This window comes from Benincasa hispida, chromosome 7 (assembly GCF_027475165.1).
Source record: "Benincasa hispida cultivar pf3 chromosome 7, pf3_genome.v1.1, whole genome shotgun sequence".
Lineage (NCBI taxonomy): Eukaryota > Viridiplantae > Streptophyta > Magnoliopsida > Cucurbitales > Cucurbitaceae > Benincasa > Benincasa hispida.
Genome location: NC_143484.1, coordinates 57,791,633 through 57,806,101, shown reverse-complemented (window position 1 = coordinate 57,806,101; position 14,469 = coordinate 57,791,633). Strand labels below are relative to the sequence as shown.

Here is a 14,469-nt window from a genome sequence, read left to right as displayed (position 1 = left end):
ACAACTAAATATTTTTCTTTTCTTTTACAACCCGTTTCCATGTAATATGTGTGGGAATGAAATCATTCCATCTAGTCTAATAATTATTTTGTTTATAATTTTCTGCTATTAAATTTACATTTTTTTAAACTTTTTTACTATATTTTTTTATTTTTCTTGACAGGATATAAGCTAATTTCTAAAAATAAAAATATGCTTTTGATTTTTTTTTCCAAAACTCAATTATATTTAAAATATTAGTATAGTTTATAGATAAAAGTAGTATTTAGAATTTTGATTTTTAAAAACAAAACAGTTATTAAAAAAAAATATAAAATTTTGTATTCTAGTTGATGCTAACTATATAATGTATTAGAATTTAGCATTGGGTGAAAAAAAAAATCAAGATAGGGTTTTCAATAGATTAAAACAATTTAGGACACTTTGTGAGAAACTAAATTAAATTGGTGAAATTAAAAACTATATATGCTTTAATTCCCAATATCTAATCTATAGGTAAAAATACTACCGTATAAGAAAATGTGACAGAATTTGGCAGAAAAAATCATATTACTTCCATAATAGTAGTAGCGGATTTCCTATGTTCATATTAAGATTTTTCCTTACCGCAAATTAGTTAAATTGATAATTTAGTTTCTATAGTTTCGAAAAAATTAACATGTAGTCCTTATAATCCAACCATTAGAATTTAGTTTCATGATATAATAAAACTCTAAGGACCATTTATGAAGATTTTATCTAAACATTAGGCAAGAATTATTTAAAGATTTTATTAAATTATAAAACTAAATTATAATTTTTAAAAGCATAAAAACTAGAATTTGGGCTAAAATATCATTTTGGTCCCTATGCTTTGAAATTTGTTCAATTTTAGTTCATGTACTTTTAATAAATCTTTAATTTAGTCCCTAGTACTAGTTGTTGTTGATTACTTTAAAGTTGTTTTTGTTATCTATAGTATTTTTCTATGAATGTTAAAAATATATTCACAAATTTATTTTAGTGCATGAAAATTATTATTATTATTTAATCAATTTTGATAAAAATAAACATTGATATACCACCTTTAAGATTTATTGAAAATATATGACTAAAATTAGGCAATTGAAAGCATAGGAACTAAAATTGAATAAACTTTATAACATGAGAACCAAAATGATAGTCTAGCCTAAATTTTAATATATTTTTTTTTTCAAATTATAGAAAAAAAGTTGTAATTTAACCTAAGAACATTATTCAACTAAATTAAATGGGTGGAAATAAAAGCTATATATGTTTAATCAGGAAAAAAAAAATTATATTACACCCATAGTAGCAATATCTTATCGATTTTCTACGTTCATATTAGGATTTTTCCTTTCCTAACAAATGGGTTAAATTGTTAATTTAGTCCCACATTTCTCTAAAATTAGGATTTAGTCTTTGCAACTAACTTTATAATTAGAATTTAGTAACTCTAAGAATTATTTATGAATATTTTATCAAACATAAGATAAGAATAATTTAGAGACTTCTTGCCAAAAAAAAAAAAACCTTTATCAAACTATAAATACCAAATTCTAAATTTTAAAATTATAGAATTAAATTTCAGATTAAAATATCATTTTAGTAGATTCGTTCAATTTTAGTTTACATACTCTAAATTGTCTAATTTTAGTCAATGTACTTCCAATAAATCTTAAAATTAATTTCATTGCTAGTTTATTGTTGATATTTTTTAAGAAAAATTGTTATCTATAGCATTTTTATTATAAAGTTTGAAAACATATTCATATACTTATTTGCATGAAAATTATTATTATTATTCAATCAAATTTCAGTAAGAATTATTTTTGATGAACTAAATTTAAGATTTATTGAGGGTACATGGACTAAAATTGGACAATTGAGGTCCGTTTGTTTTTGTTTTTTAAAATTAAGTTTATAGACAATACTTCCATATCTAATTTTATTTTTTTGCTAAAAAATCAATCATTTTACTTTTTTAAAAAAATAAAAATCATGATAAAAAATTGTGGTAGAAATAGACTTAATTCTCAAAAACAAAAAATAAAAGGGTAATCAAATAGGCCAGGAATTAAAATTGGATAATTGAAAGTATAAAAATTTAAATAATATTTTAACTCAAACAGCTGTTTAGGACCCCAATATGAGATCTATATATCCCCACATCCTATATCATATTGTTTGAATTATTCTATCTCACCCATTTTAACTGTCATTTTTTTCGTATAGTATATCATTACATCCTTTAAAATATTGAAGGTCATCGACTCGTTGGTGTATGAAAAAATTTGTAGAAAAAAATTAGGTCTAAAATATGTGATTGAGACTAGTTCAGACCTAACAAAACAGGTCATTTCATAACAAAGTAGCAATCAATGGATTGAAGGGAGCTGTGTGTGAAAAGACGATGGAATGATGAAAGCCGAAAATAGGATCCAAATCCGAAGGACATTTATGGAAAAAGGCGAATGTGAAGGAAAGCGAAAGGAATGGCAGATCAGGGAAAAGAAGAAGCCCAACTTTAGGTAAAAGAAAGAAAGGCTTGGTTACCAAACGTCTTTCCAGGCCAACTTGGTTGCTCGTGCTTTCACTAAATGGCCCAACTTCATGTGTATTCAACAATATTACATATCAGGTAAATTATATTAAAAAAAAACTATAATCAAAATTGCATTACTACCGCTCATCTTTTGTAAATATTTTGAAACTATTATTAGAGTAGAAAGATGGGTCTGTAATGAATTCAATTAAAGAAGGTCAAGAAGGGAAAATCAACTAAAACTATATATATATATTAAAAGACACGCTACGAGAAGGAATTATTGCTTTTATTATTATATTTCTTTAGTACGTACATTTTTTTTTTTTTTTTTTTTTTTTTTTTTGTTTCTTTTTAAGTCAATGGTAGAATCATCTTTTAGCTAGTTGGCTAAGTAAAATAGGCCTAAAGGGTTTAAAAGGAACACGGTATGTTTAATTGAATCTAAAATTTTAAACGTTGTTAATTAGAGATTCACCAAAAAGTTTTTAAATGGTTGATTTTGTATCAAGTTGTATTCAAGATCCTCAACTATAAAAAGTAACGGAACGATAGCCATTGGATTGGATGTTTTTGGCAAAAATTAATGCACCAATATCAAGTTTGGGTATAGAACAATTTTTTTTTTTTCAATATTTTCTTTCTAGAAAGAAAAGAAAATTTAAAAAAATTTGGGTATTCCTTTGAATGTACTTATTTTAGTATATCTCAAATATTTTAGACGGCACCCAATCATGGTCTATTTAAATAGAGATCCTATCTTTCATGAAATTTATAATGCTATTCTTGAAAAAATAATATCTATATATAAAATACCTATTTTGTGTATCCTACTAAATTCTCCAATCACAATTTTATCAAAATTTGTCATTTACCATCTATTCTATTTAGAGATGTCCAATTTCCCCATCCCGATTAGCTTTGCTTTTACATATTTATGTTATGGTTTATATTTATTTTTTTATATTAAAAAAATTAATTAACCCCACTCGATGGACATTTCTAATTTTATTTGTGTGATAAGAATAAGTTGTAGACAAAAGTAATGTGATATTTTTAATATTATTTCTTTTTCATTTTATCCACCAATCAACCATCCTTTGAATTTTCGTTACCAAATAAACAACTCTCAAATTCATTAGTTTTCAATGACGGCCAGACAATTTTTTTATTTTTTTATTTTATTTTATTTTTTTTTAAAAAAAAAAAGGAAAAAAGATAATAGATCTCTCACAATAGAGAAAGAAAAAAGAAAAAAGAAAAACGAAAAGCCGAACCGGACACCGAGAAAATTAAAAGGATATTGTCCTTTTATAAACTATTTAGGAAAATATTGTTGTTTTCAAACTATTTGTAAAAATATTGTTGTTGTTTTTTTTTAAAAAAAATAAGTCGAAGGTTGAAAATTCGACCTACATAGGTCGAATTTTGGACCCTCGACCTTCCTTTCACTTGTACGTTGAACTTTGAACCATCGACCTTGCCCTTCCTAACATTATTATTGAGTCTATTTAATTATCATTACGGAGACCTTCCTCTATCAAAAGATCGTATTTCTAAATTTTCATAAGGTTCCCCTGGAATTCCTTCCAAAGCTTGTTGAATAACTTTTACGGATTCTGTCATCTCAGCAAGTCTGACTAAATAACGAGCTAATGAATCTCCTTCTTTTTGTCACTGAACTTCCCAATCAAATTCGAGAGCGAGAGCGAGATTTTGAGCGTGAGCGAGAGCGAGAGCGAAATAGTGAGATTTTGATAGAGAGCGAGAATACCGTACAAATTTCCCTTCTTCTTTCTAATCTTTTTTTTTTTTTTTTTTTAATTTTTTTTTAATTTTCCATTTTATAAAAACAATTTCTAAAAATATTTTATTATTTTATTTAAACTCTAAAAAGAATAAATTAAAAAATAATAATAACTCATAAAAATAAAAAAATGTAAATTAAATATCTCATTTATATAAAAATAATTACAAAAATCAATGTGTCCCACAAGGCGGACGTCGTCGATTTCGAGCTGGTTGTCGTCGTCGACTTCGAACTTGAGGTTGCTCGGGTTCTTCTTGATGTTGCTCTGGTACCTCTGCAGGCGCTTCATAATATAAATATTCATTATGCTCTCCACGACCCCGACCATGTCCATGCATGTATGAAGACGAAGGACCAGCCTCTGAGTCATAATGTCCTGAACCAAATGCTGGCATCATCATCATCGGACTAACATAATCAGTTTGACTCTGCGTCTGCGTCATAGGGGCAACTCTTCCACATTATGTGCAACCTCATCAAACTCATCCTCTTCCCGAACAGGTCCTCTACGTCTAGGAGCTGGTGGAGGAACAATAGGTATATCGTACATATAATGAATTTCCTCCATATAGCTTTGGTTGTCACTACATATAGCAAGAACCTGGTTCGGATCATTCGCAACCTCACGGAGTCTATTGTTGTTCGATCTCTGTGAATTATAAAAAAATTAGACAATATTTAAAATGAATTTAAATTTACAAAAATTAGATAATATTCATTCATTTACCAGATGACCCACAACTGCCCCCGGACGAGTGACGTAGCGCCTTGTGATATTATTATACCAATGAATATATTCTGGAGTGACATCTGTGTCAAATTGTTCAAGAGAAACCCCCATTACAATAAACCTTGCACGATAGTGCCATCACACTACCAAATGTGCAACTTTTTCGGACCAATCTCCAGTCCTTAAGTCAATATCATGCAGTACAGGTTCGGTATTACAAGGCGATGGGACATCCTGTTGAAAATCGAATTGTCTCATCACCTTGTTAGGAAGATGTCACTCACCAATGTGAAAACATATGAGAGGACTCATCGTCCGCCATATGTTTTGACCATTCGTACAAAAATTAGGCAAAGTATGCACAATAATTTTGTACGGCTCCCAAATAACCTGAAACACAAAATATTATATTAGAGAATATTAAAGACAAATACAATAAAAATGTGAATAAAATAATCAATTAGGTTTAGTGTAATGTACCTGTTCAGATTGAAGCAAATTAAACATGTATCTATACTGGTTGACTACATGTGTGGCTGTCCTAGTCACACAAATTTTGTCTTTCCACCTAAATTTTGAAATTGATAATTTAGAATTTAAATTAACTAGATCAGTGATATAAAAATTAAATTGAATTAAAACAACATACCGAGAATTGTAGGCTCATCTAACTAATTGAGTGTCATTAACATGATGTAGCTGTGGGTGGAGCCATTGTTGGAAATCGCTCCCAAGCCCATAGTTGCAAAAGTATGAGAGACCCAACTATCTCTCGAACCTCAGGCCTTGTTGCTTTGCATAGTTGTCTATATAACCATGCCAAGCATGCTCCCACGAATACCGCCCCGCATCAAGTGAACAAAATGACTTGATTTATCTGAAAACAGACTTCCACCCATCATTTGTAGTATATATACTCGCACATATCTTATAACGGTTTCCTCGTCTGCATCATCTGTGAGCTCACGAAATTGTGTTCCTAACCATATTAAACTTAACCTCGATCCTTTAATCTTGTCGGTAGGTGAGGTCGCACTGAGGTTATCTGAGCAAAAGCATTTATAGGCAACATTCGAGCTCCTTTGAGGACTCCATTTATGCACTGATAGATTTGTCGTCATCTACCCATATCTGAATCTTCCATCATGTGCTTGAGTCCATTGCTCTAAACTAATGTTGTCAAAAAAACTTAATCAGCTCAGATTTATTCCTTTGATATTTTTAATTGCTTTGTTGAACTTTTGAATTTGAAACTGACACCCAACAGGATAAACATAATTTTTCAGTGAATTAAATTTATACTTTTTATTAAAGTTGCTGACGATATGTCGTAATCAGAAACGATAGTGACATTTCGGTCCAATCCAACCATTTGTTGGGTTGTTCATGTAATTATACCAGCATGTCGATATGAAATTAAACACACCTCTTCGTGTGTTACAATTTCTCTAAGGTGTTTCACACTTAGTGATCTCGAACAAGCCATCATAGGTACTGTTCATGTAACAAGTGGCAAACATTCGGCCTCTTTTTTCTCTTTTTTTATATATATATTTTTTATATTTCTTTTTTTAGTATAATAATCTAATATATTCAATTTATTGTCTAATGATTATTCAATTATAGTATAATAATATAATATATTCAATTTGTTGTCTAATGATTATTCAATTATAATATAATAATTTAATATATTCAATTTATTGTCTAATGATTATTCAATTATAGTATAATAATCTAATATATTCAATTTATTCTCTCACTCTCACTCTTGCTCTCTCACGTCGCACGTCGCTCTCTCACCTAATCGTTGTTATTTTTCCATTAATGATTACTAACTTTCACTTCTTCTGGAACAATCACAAACACTTTTTTGATTATGGATTAATTCCTGAATAATCTCATTTTTCAATTATTCAACCATTTCATTTTACCAAGTTCAATGTTAGTCAGATTAGTTAATATAAACTAAATCTCGCTCTCTCCAACATTCTTGTTTTGAATCTCGCTCTCTCCTAAAATCTCGCTTTAAATCTCGCTCTCTCCTAAAATCTCTAAAATCTCGCTTTAAATCTCGCTCTCTCCTAAAATCTCGCTTTAAACCTCGAGTCCTCGAGCATTTTCAAAGAAAGGCAAGGAAGAATGGAGTTCTCCCACCTTTTATATATAAAACCCGAAATTGCTCAAGCCCAAGGCTTTGAAAGACTAGGCGCAAGGGCGTTAAGCGTGCCAGTGAGTTCGCAGCTGTCGGAAAAAGCGCAATGGCCATAGAGTCAACCCCTGGACCCGATTCAAATGATTTGATCCAAAGTGTCATCACAAGAAGAAGCTCGTGCCACTTAAAACAATATACATTGCCTCGTGTTAGCCGAACTGGGATTGGTAGAAGGAAAAAGTCATTTAAGCCCGAAAAATCCGTCAATAAATGACGAACCTAAGCCTAAAATCTCGCTTTGAATCCTAAAATCTCAAATCTCGCTTTGAATCTCGCTCTCTCCTTAAACCTAATATACAAAATTTTGTTTGTAGACAAAGTTAATTCAGAATTGTCTTTCATTCTCTATGCAATATAGCCATCCCCACCCCTCACGTCTAATTCATTCGAAATGATAAAAAAAATGCATAGGTTATTAGAAGCAGCTCGTGAAGTATGTATTGTTTCCAAGTTTTTCTTTGTTCGAGTTATTAACGTTCGACCTCTATCCTCGAACTCCCAAATCAACAATAATTCAATCAACAATATTTCTCTAATAAATTTCAAAACTTGAAAACAACAATATTAATATTAAAGGTCTCTCACAGTAGTAGTGAAGAAAAATATATATTTGAAAATACAATCGTGTGATTTAAATTTCGGTGTCGCTCTTTAGGATTTATTATAAAACGACAAACCGAATCATTATAGGCGAAAACGACACATCGGCTCCGCAAAACCTCCCTTTACGCTCGTTCCCCTGTTTCCTAGTCATGCCCTAATTGAAAAGATCACTTCAACAAAGAGGCGATGTGCAAGCAATTGCTAGCCAACTGTTTCAGCGTCGTATCCGTCTTCACAATCTCTGAAACCATTTTGACGACGCCGAAGCCGGTGACTTCCATCACCGCATCGGTGCAAGAAACGTAGAAAGATAACGCCCCGGAAAGCATCACTCGAAGGCTCGCCTTGTCGTTGCTCTTCAAATACTCCAAGGCCTTCTCCAGGTCGTCAATGGCGGAGTCGTAGTTCTGATTGCAGACGTTTATGGCCTGCTTATTGACCATCTTTACGCTCGCTGCTTTCGCGCGTTTTGTTTCGAATAACAGATGTTCGATGGCTTTTACAATGGCGACCGCCGGATCGGAAACGCCTTTCACTACGGATCGGCAGAGCGGGACGTATCCGGCTTCTCCGCAGATGTCGATTCCCTGAGCTTGGCCGGCGAATAAGACGACGGTGGCGGCGGCGAGAAAGACCAGTGAGAAAGAAACCAATCGATTTTCAGCCATTTTTGTAATTTACTGGCTTTGGATTTTTTTTCTTTTTTTGAAGGTTTCTTTCTCAAAGGTCTGCTTAATTAGGGCAAATGGAGAAGAGGCTAAGGGATGGTTTTGTGTGAATTTTGGCGCGGTGTTGGTTTTTATACGCTACTACAATCACATGGCTGTAACCGTTTTCCATGACCGCCCAATAAGAACGGGTTGGTTTGTAAGGCTTTCCTTCATTCTAGAGTGAGTTGATCAAATATTTCTTCAGCCTTAACTAACATATTGCTTTTTTAACTTCTAAATTACTATTTTCGTAGTAATACTTTTGATATATTTTTTAAATAATTCAGGTTATTAGTTTATTGTTTATTTTTGTTAGGCAAAAAATAACATCTATTAATATCCTTTGTGTAAATTTTGAAAATGTCTTCTATATAATAAATTATAAATATTATTTCACCAATTTTTATAAAGTTAATTTTGAATAACTAAATTTAAGTATTAAATTTAAGATTTATTAGGTGTATCAAATTAGATAGGGGCAATTATAAGTACATAGTTTAAAATAGAGTAAAATCTAATAGGATCAAAATATTTTGATTTTTCTTTTATTTGGTCTAAAACTTCCAAAGATTCCACCCTTTCATTTTTAGTTTCTAAAATGTGTAAATGTATATTTTTACTATATTTTCTTTTAATGTTAAAGGATTAGGACTTTTTTTATGATAAATGAATGAAGATTTGAGTAATATATTGATTTGGTAAAATTTTCAATGCAACTTCGAGATGATGCTCCTAAAACATAATCTTTATAGGTTTATTTTGTTACATGAATCAGTCACAAGTGATATATTAAATTCTCTGTCTAAAAATATACTATGAATGTCAAGGCGAGCATAATTCAACTAATATGGATATGTTAGTAATTAAGAGATTTGTTGTTAGTTCAACATAGTTAGTATATACTTCTTTCTCATGAAGCTGTAGGTTCAAATCTTCTTAAGAACATAAATAAAACCATATATTTTTTTTTAAAATTTGTAATATATTGTTAAAATCATAAGTTCACTTCTTTCAAAAAAAAAAAAAAAAAAAAAAATCACTAAGTTTCACAAAATTTTAATATATCTTCTTTTAAGATCAAATTTCAACATGTTTTTAAATTCAATCATTATATATATTTCAAAAGAATTAAAAAAAATTATAATTAATTAAGTTTCACTATTTTTTATCACTATTGAAATTATAACTAAACTTCATAATATTTTAAATTAATTAATAGATATTAACATAAAAAATTGAAAGAGAGTATTTAGTGGAAAAACAAGGTTAAAAGTATAAATCATGAAATCTAATAATCAAATTGAAATAAAATCCAAATTTCAAGGATAAAATGTTGTAATATTTTACAGTATAGGGACTAAATTGAAATTAAAATAAAGAGTTAAGGACTAAATGTGTAACATTTTGAGCTTAAGGATTAAATAGAAACTAAACGTAAAATCTAGTGGCCAAAAAGGTATTATTCCTTAATATTTGTACAATGATGTTTTAAATACCCATTCTAAATTACAGTAGAGTGAAATTCATTTGAATCACATACATTGTGTGCTCAGCTTGGAATACAATCACGAAGTTGAAAAAGTACCATAAATTCCTAGAGGCATATCATCGGAATAGCTTCCTTGACCAATTGAGTAGATCAAGAAAATAATATTAGCTGTTATAACAGGAGTTGAATATACAAGAATAATCCAAATAAGAAGCGTAGAACAATTAACTATTATATGACTATAGAATATTTGTAATTTTATGTATGTGTTGGATATATGTCCGGAGCTAAGTAGGTGTCGTTAGTTCTACCTACCCCGAAATAAATAATATGTATAAAGCTCGAATAACAATCTAACTAACTCGTAGTTAAAGCGGAAGTAAGAGGTCGATCTACAGGGAAATGTTATTTAACCATTTCTTAAACCAAGCTTAACTATAAAAGCTATAAAATGAGGTTTTTTTTATTAAAACAAGAAACATGCTAAAAATAAGAAGATAAAGGATAGTCGTAACCAAGTTTAGAACAATCTTGCTTCTAATCCAAGTTAGACGTTCATTGCAATTCTTATAATTGAATTCTACAAATTTAATTCACAGTCGGATTAAGCATGCAATTACTTACTTAATCTAGACTAAACTAGCCTCTACAAAGGCGGACAACTAGAATAGCCTAGTCAAGAAAGCGTCGTAATCAACGATTAAGGTAGGATAGCCCTAACCCTAATCTATCTATATGCTTCTACTTCTATTGGGTTCCTTAGCGATCATATAGAAGAGCAAACAGGCGCATTAAGTTCTAGGATTCAATTGCGTCGATTAATTGTTAAGATAACTTACTTAATTACCAAATTTTCTCCAAATCTAGTAATTAGTGCGCCCTAGGTTAGTCAGCTATTCAACACACAATTACTAATGCCTCTTGGAGATCTTGGCTAGACATTCTATCAAACACATTAAAAACAATATATTCAATAGACATGAGTGAAAGTGACAAAACCAAACATCTAGGCTAAACATGCTCAAAATATAGATCATTCAACATGCTTCAAGAATTAAAAATCAGATTCAAAAATGCTCAAATTCAAATTGCTAATGATAAAGAAAAGTAGAAAACTCAAAAGAATTTGCAAGAACTCTTGAAATAGAAACAAGATTGAATTACTTCATAAATCCATAGACAAATTCATGAAGAATTACAAGTTATTGATTACAAATAAAAAAGAAATCAAAATTTAATATAGGTAGGAAACAAAATCACTATAAAGACTAATTGATACGAAGAGAAATTCCAGCCTCCATCAAAATCATGCTTCCCCATAAAAATGGATTTTTCCTCTCGAAGTTTCTCTTAAAAAATGATCTCTCAAAATGATATTCTCTTTTTTTGCTGAAGAACTGAACCAAAATTTATATTAGCAGCAAAGTGTTGTGAGGCGCGGGGAAGAATCGCATCAAAATCTGGAAAAAAGAACGAATACATCGAGTTTTCTGCAGTTTAAAAAGCGAGTTTTCTATTTCATACTCGATACTTGATGCTTGACGCTGGATGGCCTTTACTTGATAGCTTTTACTCGATGAAATTTGATGATAATCGATGAATAAGAAGAAACTCGATAGTACTCGATGACTTGATAGTTGATTACTCGATGACCCTTATTCGATTATACACGATAGGATTCTGCTAAATATTCGATGCTCGATTATTCAACCGCCTTACTCGATGGTATCCTGGGTGTTTACTCAATTCTCTTTAATTTATTGATTTTCTTGATTATTTTGAATCTTTTGGCACAATTTTCTCTTAATGACTCCTAAACGTCTCGGGGACCATTTTACCTACAAAATTAGCATTCAAAGCAAATAATCAACATAATTTTAGGGGAATTAACATAGAAAATATACATCCTTAAAAGACCTAACAATATATGTCATAGAATACCCAACTTTCAACATTGAATTATACTTTATGTTTCATTCTATTGTGTGATTGGTGTTAGTATTTAATATTGAATGTAATAGTTTTACACTAGATGTTATTCAGTTTGGTTTATTTTAGAGGTAAAAGATCATTGAACTTATTTTAGACTTTGTATTTAAATATGGTAGCTTTTATCTAATTGTAAGGTTGAAAAACCCTAATATGAATCTCCAACATCCCTCACTTTCTCTCATTATTTGTCTCTATCTCTCTAAAACTTATCAACAACTTAAATATCAGGTTTATAAATTAACTAAGATAAAAAAAAATAAAAGTAATTAGAACTTTTGTCAAAACACTTAATTTAAGTGATTTTTTTATCTTTAAATAAAAGTTTCAACTATGAAAATTTCAAATTCTAAAAGTTAAATGTTCAAATTTTATTTAAAAAAAAACGAACGTTCATCTAATTTCTTTCAAAATATATATTAAAAAAAATCAAAATTTTTATTTCTCCTATACTCTCCTTTTCACTTAATATAACCACATCGACACCAACATTGACACATAGAACTAAAAGTTATCTTTCTTCTTAGAAAATTAAAAAATAAAATGAAAATAAAAAAGTTTTAAAAAATGAAAATCATGTAACAAACAAGAGGGTTAAAATTATCCATTACAAAACCCTTTCCTAGGAATTTGTTAGCAGATGCTAAAAAAAGAGAATACTTATTGGCATTCAAGTTCATTAAGAATTTAAATGTATTTAAATGTTATTTTCAAGTGTAACAACTTTTGAAAATCAATTGTGTTCTCTAATCAACTCAAATAGCCCTAAGAGTTAATTTGGAGTTCAATTTTTTTTACTCGCTTTTAATTTCAAACCTAACATATTTGTATAGAATTAAAAGACTCAAGGTTATTGTATATAATATAATAAATAATTCTAATATAATAGTGAAATTTAGTATTAAATTTTAATCTGAGTGACTCAATAATTCACATGGTTACAAAAATCCACAAAATATTTTAAAAAATAAACAACAAAATGTCATTAATGTAAATATAATATTAATAATAGACATGCTAACTTATTTTAAAATTATAAAAGTATTTTTATTAATTTAAATTTATTTTTTGAATGATCTATTTTTATAATTTTTTAAAAAGAATATTGATCATCACGGTGCTTTTTTTAATTATCATATTGGTTGGTCGGACAATAAAGAAGGGACATGACCTTAAACGAGTTTATGGATTTAATCTATATTGGTGACTACTTACCTAGAATTTTAGATCGGACGTGAAAGTATGGTCATGTTGGTAGCATATAAGACATTTGAAAATATAATTGTGTAATTTTATTTGGTTATGGCCGTTTTGGATTATTATAACACGACAAATCGAAATAATTTGAGAGCAAAACGACACATCGGTCCGGCCACGCCTCCCTTAATTATTCGCCCATTCCTCTTCCTATAATTAACTTAAGCCATTGGAAAATTACTTCAACCTCAACAAAGAAGCCAAGTACAAGCAATTGCTAGCCAAACGTTCCAGCAGAGCGTCGGTGCTCAGAACGCCTAAAGCTTTCTTCTCGTCGCCGTTGTCCACCACCGCATCGTCGCACGTGGAGTAGTCAGTCAATGCTCCGGAGAGGCTGATTTTCAGGCTCGGAAGATCGTAGTTCTTCAAATGCTGCAGACTTTTCTGCAGATCGTCAACCGCGTCCTTGAAGTTCTGTTTGCATACGCTTAGAGATTTCAAATTGCCGACCGTCTGGCTCGATTCTTTCGCGTGATTTGTTTCGGAAATGAGGTGTTCGATGGCGGCCTTCAAGGCGGATTCCGGATCGGAGGCACCTTTCACGGCAGACCGGCAGAGTGCAGGGTAATCAGATTTGTCGCAGATGGTGGATCCGTGAGCTTGGCCGGCGAAGACAGCGACGGCGAGAAAGACGAATGAGAAAGAAACCAAATGCTTTTCAGCCATTATTGTTAATTAATCTCACTATAAATGGCTTTGATTTTTTTTAGGCTTCTTCCTCAAGGTCGGGATAGGGCAAAAATGGGGAACGGGCAGAGGGATGGATTATGTGAACTTGGCGGTGGTTTGGTCTTTATATGCTTAAATGGCAATGGCATGATTTTTGTAACTGTTTTTCTTAACTGCCCCAATTAGAACGGGTCGTATTTTGAGGCTTTCCTTCTTTCTAGACTGAGAATTAGTAAATAGCAGAATTTGCTTCTATTTCTTTTATTTGCCACAAGACTTCAGAAAAAGGTTAATTTTTAGTTTCCGAAATTTTAGAAAGGGATATTTTATGTCTTCAAAAGTGTAAAAAAAAAAAAAAGTATTTTTAATTATTTTTTAATTAACACCCGACTTCGAGGTTGATAAAACATGCATTGTCATGTCAATGTATGCTCATTTAGACATCATTTTTA

General features: G+C 30.5%; 2 protein-coding genes across 2 annotated transcripts; both read right to left on the bottom strand.

The window, feature by feature from the left end:
• Positions 1–7,813: 7,813 nt before the first annotated feature.
• LOC120081119 (uncharacterized) lies at positions 7,814–8,823 on the bottom strand. Its single transcript, XM_039035793.2, has one exon. The coding sequence runs from the start codon at positions 8,569–8,571 to the stop codon at positions 8,071–8,073; it is 501 nt and encodes a 166-aa protein (XP_038891721.1). The 5' UTR covers positions 8,572–8,823; the 3' UTR covers positions 7,814–8,070.
• A 4,562-nt stretch (positions 8,824–13,385) lies between these two features.
• LOC120082081 (uncharacterized) lies at positions 13,386–14,279 on the bottom strand. Its single transcript, XM_039037302.2, has one exon. The coding sequence runs from the start codon at positions 14,012–14,014 to the stop codon at positions 13,526–13,528; it is 489 nt and encodes a 162-aa protein (XP_038893230.1). The 5' UTR covers positions 14,015–14,279; the 3' UTR covers positions 13,386–13,525.
• Positions 14,280–14,469: the final 190 nt, after the last annotated feature.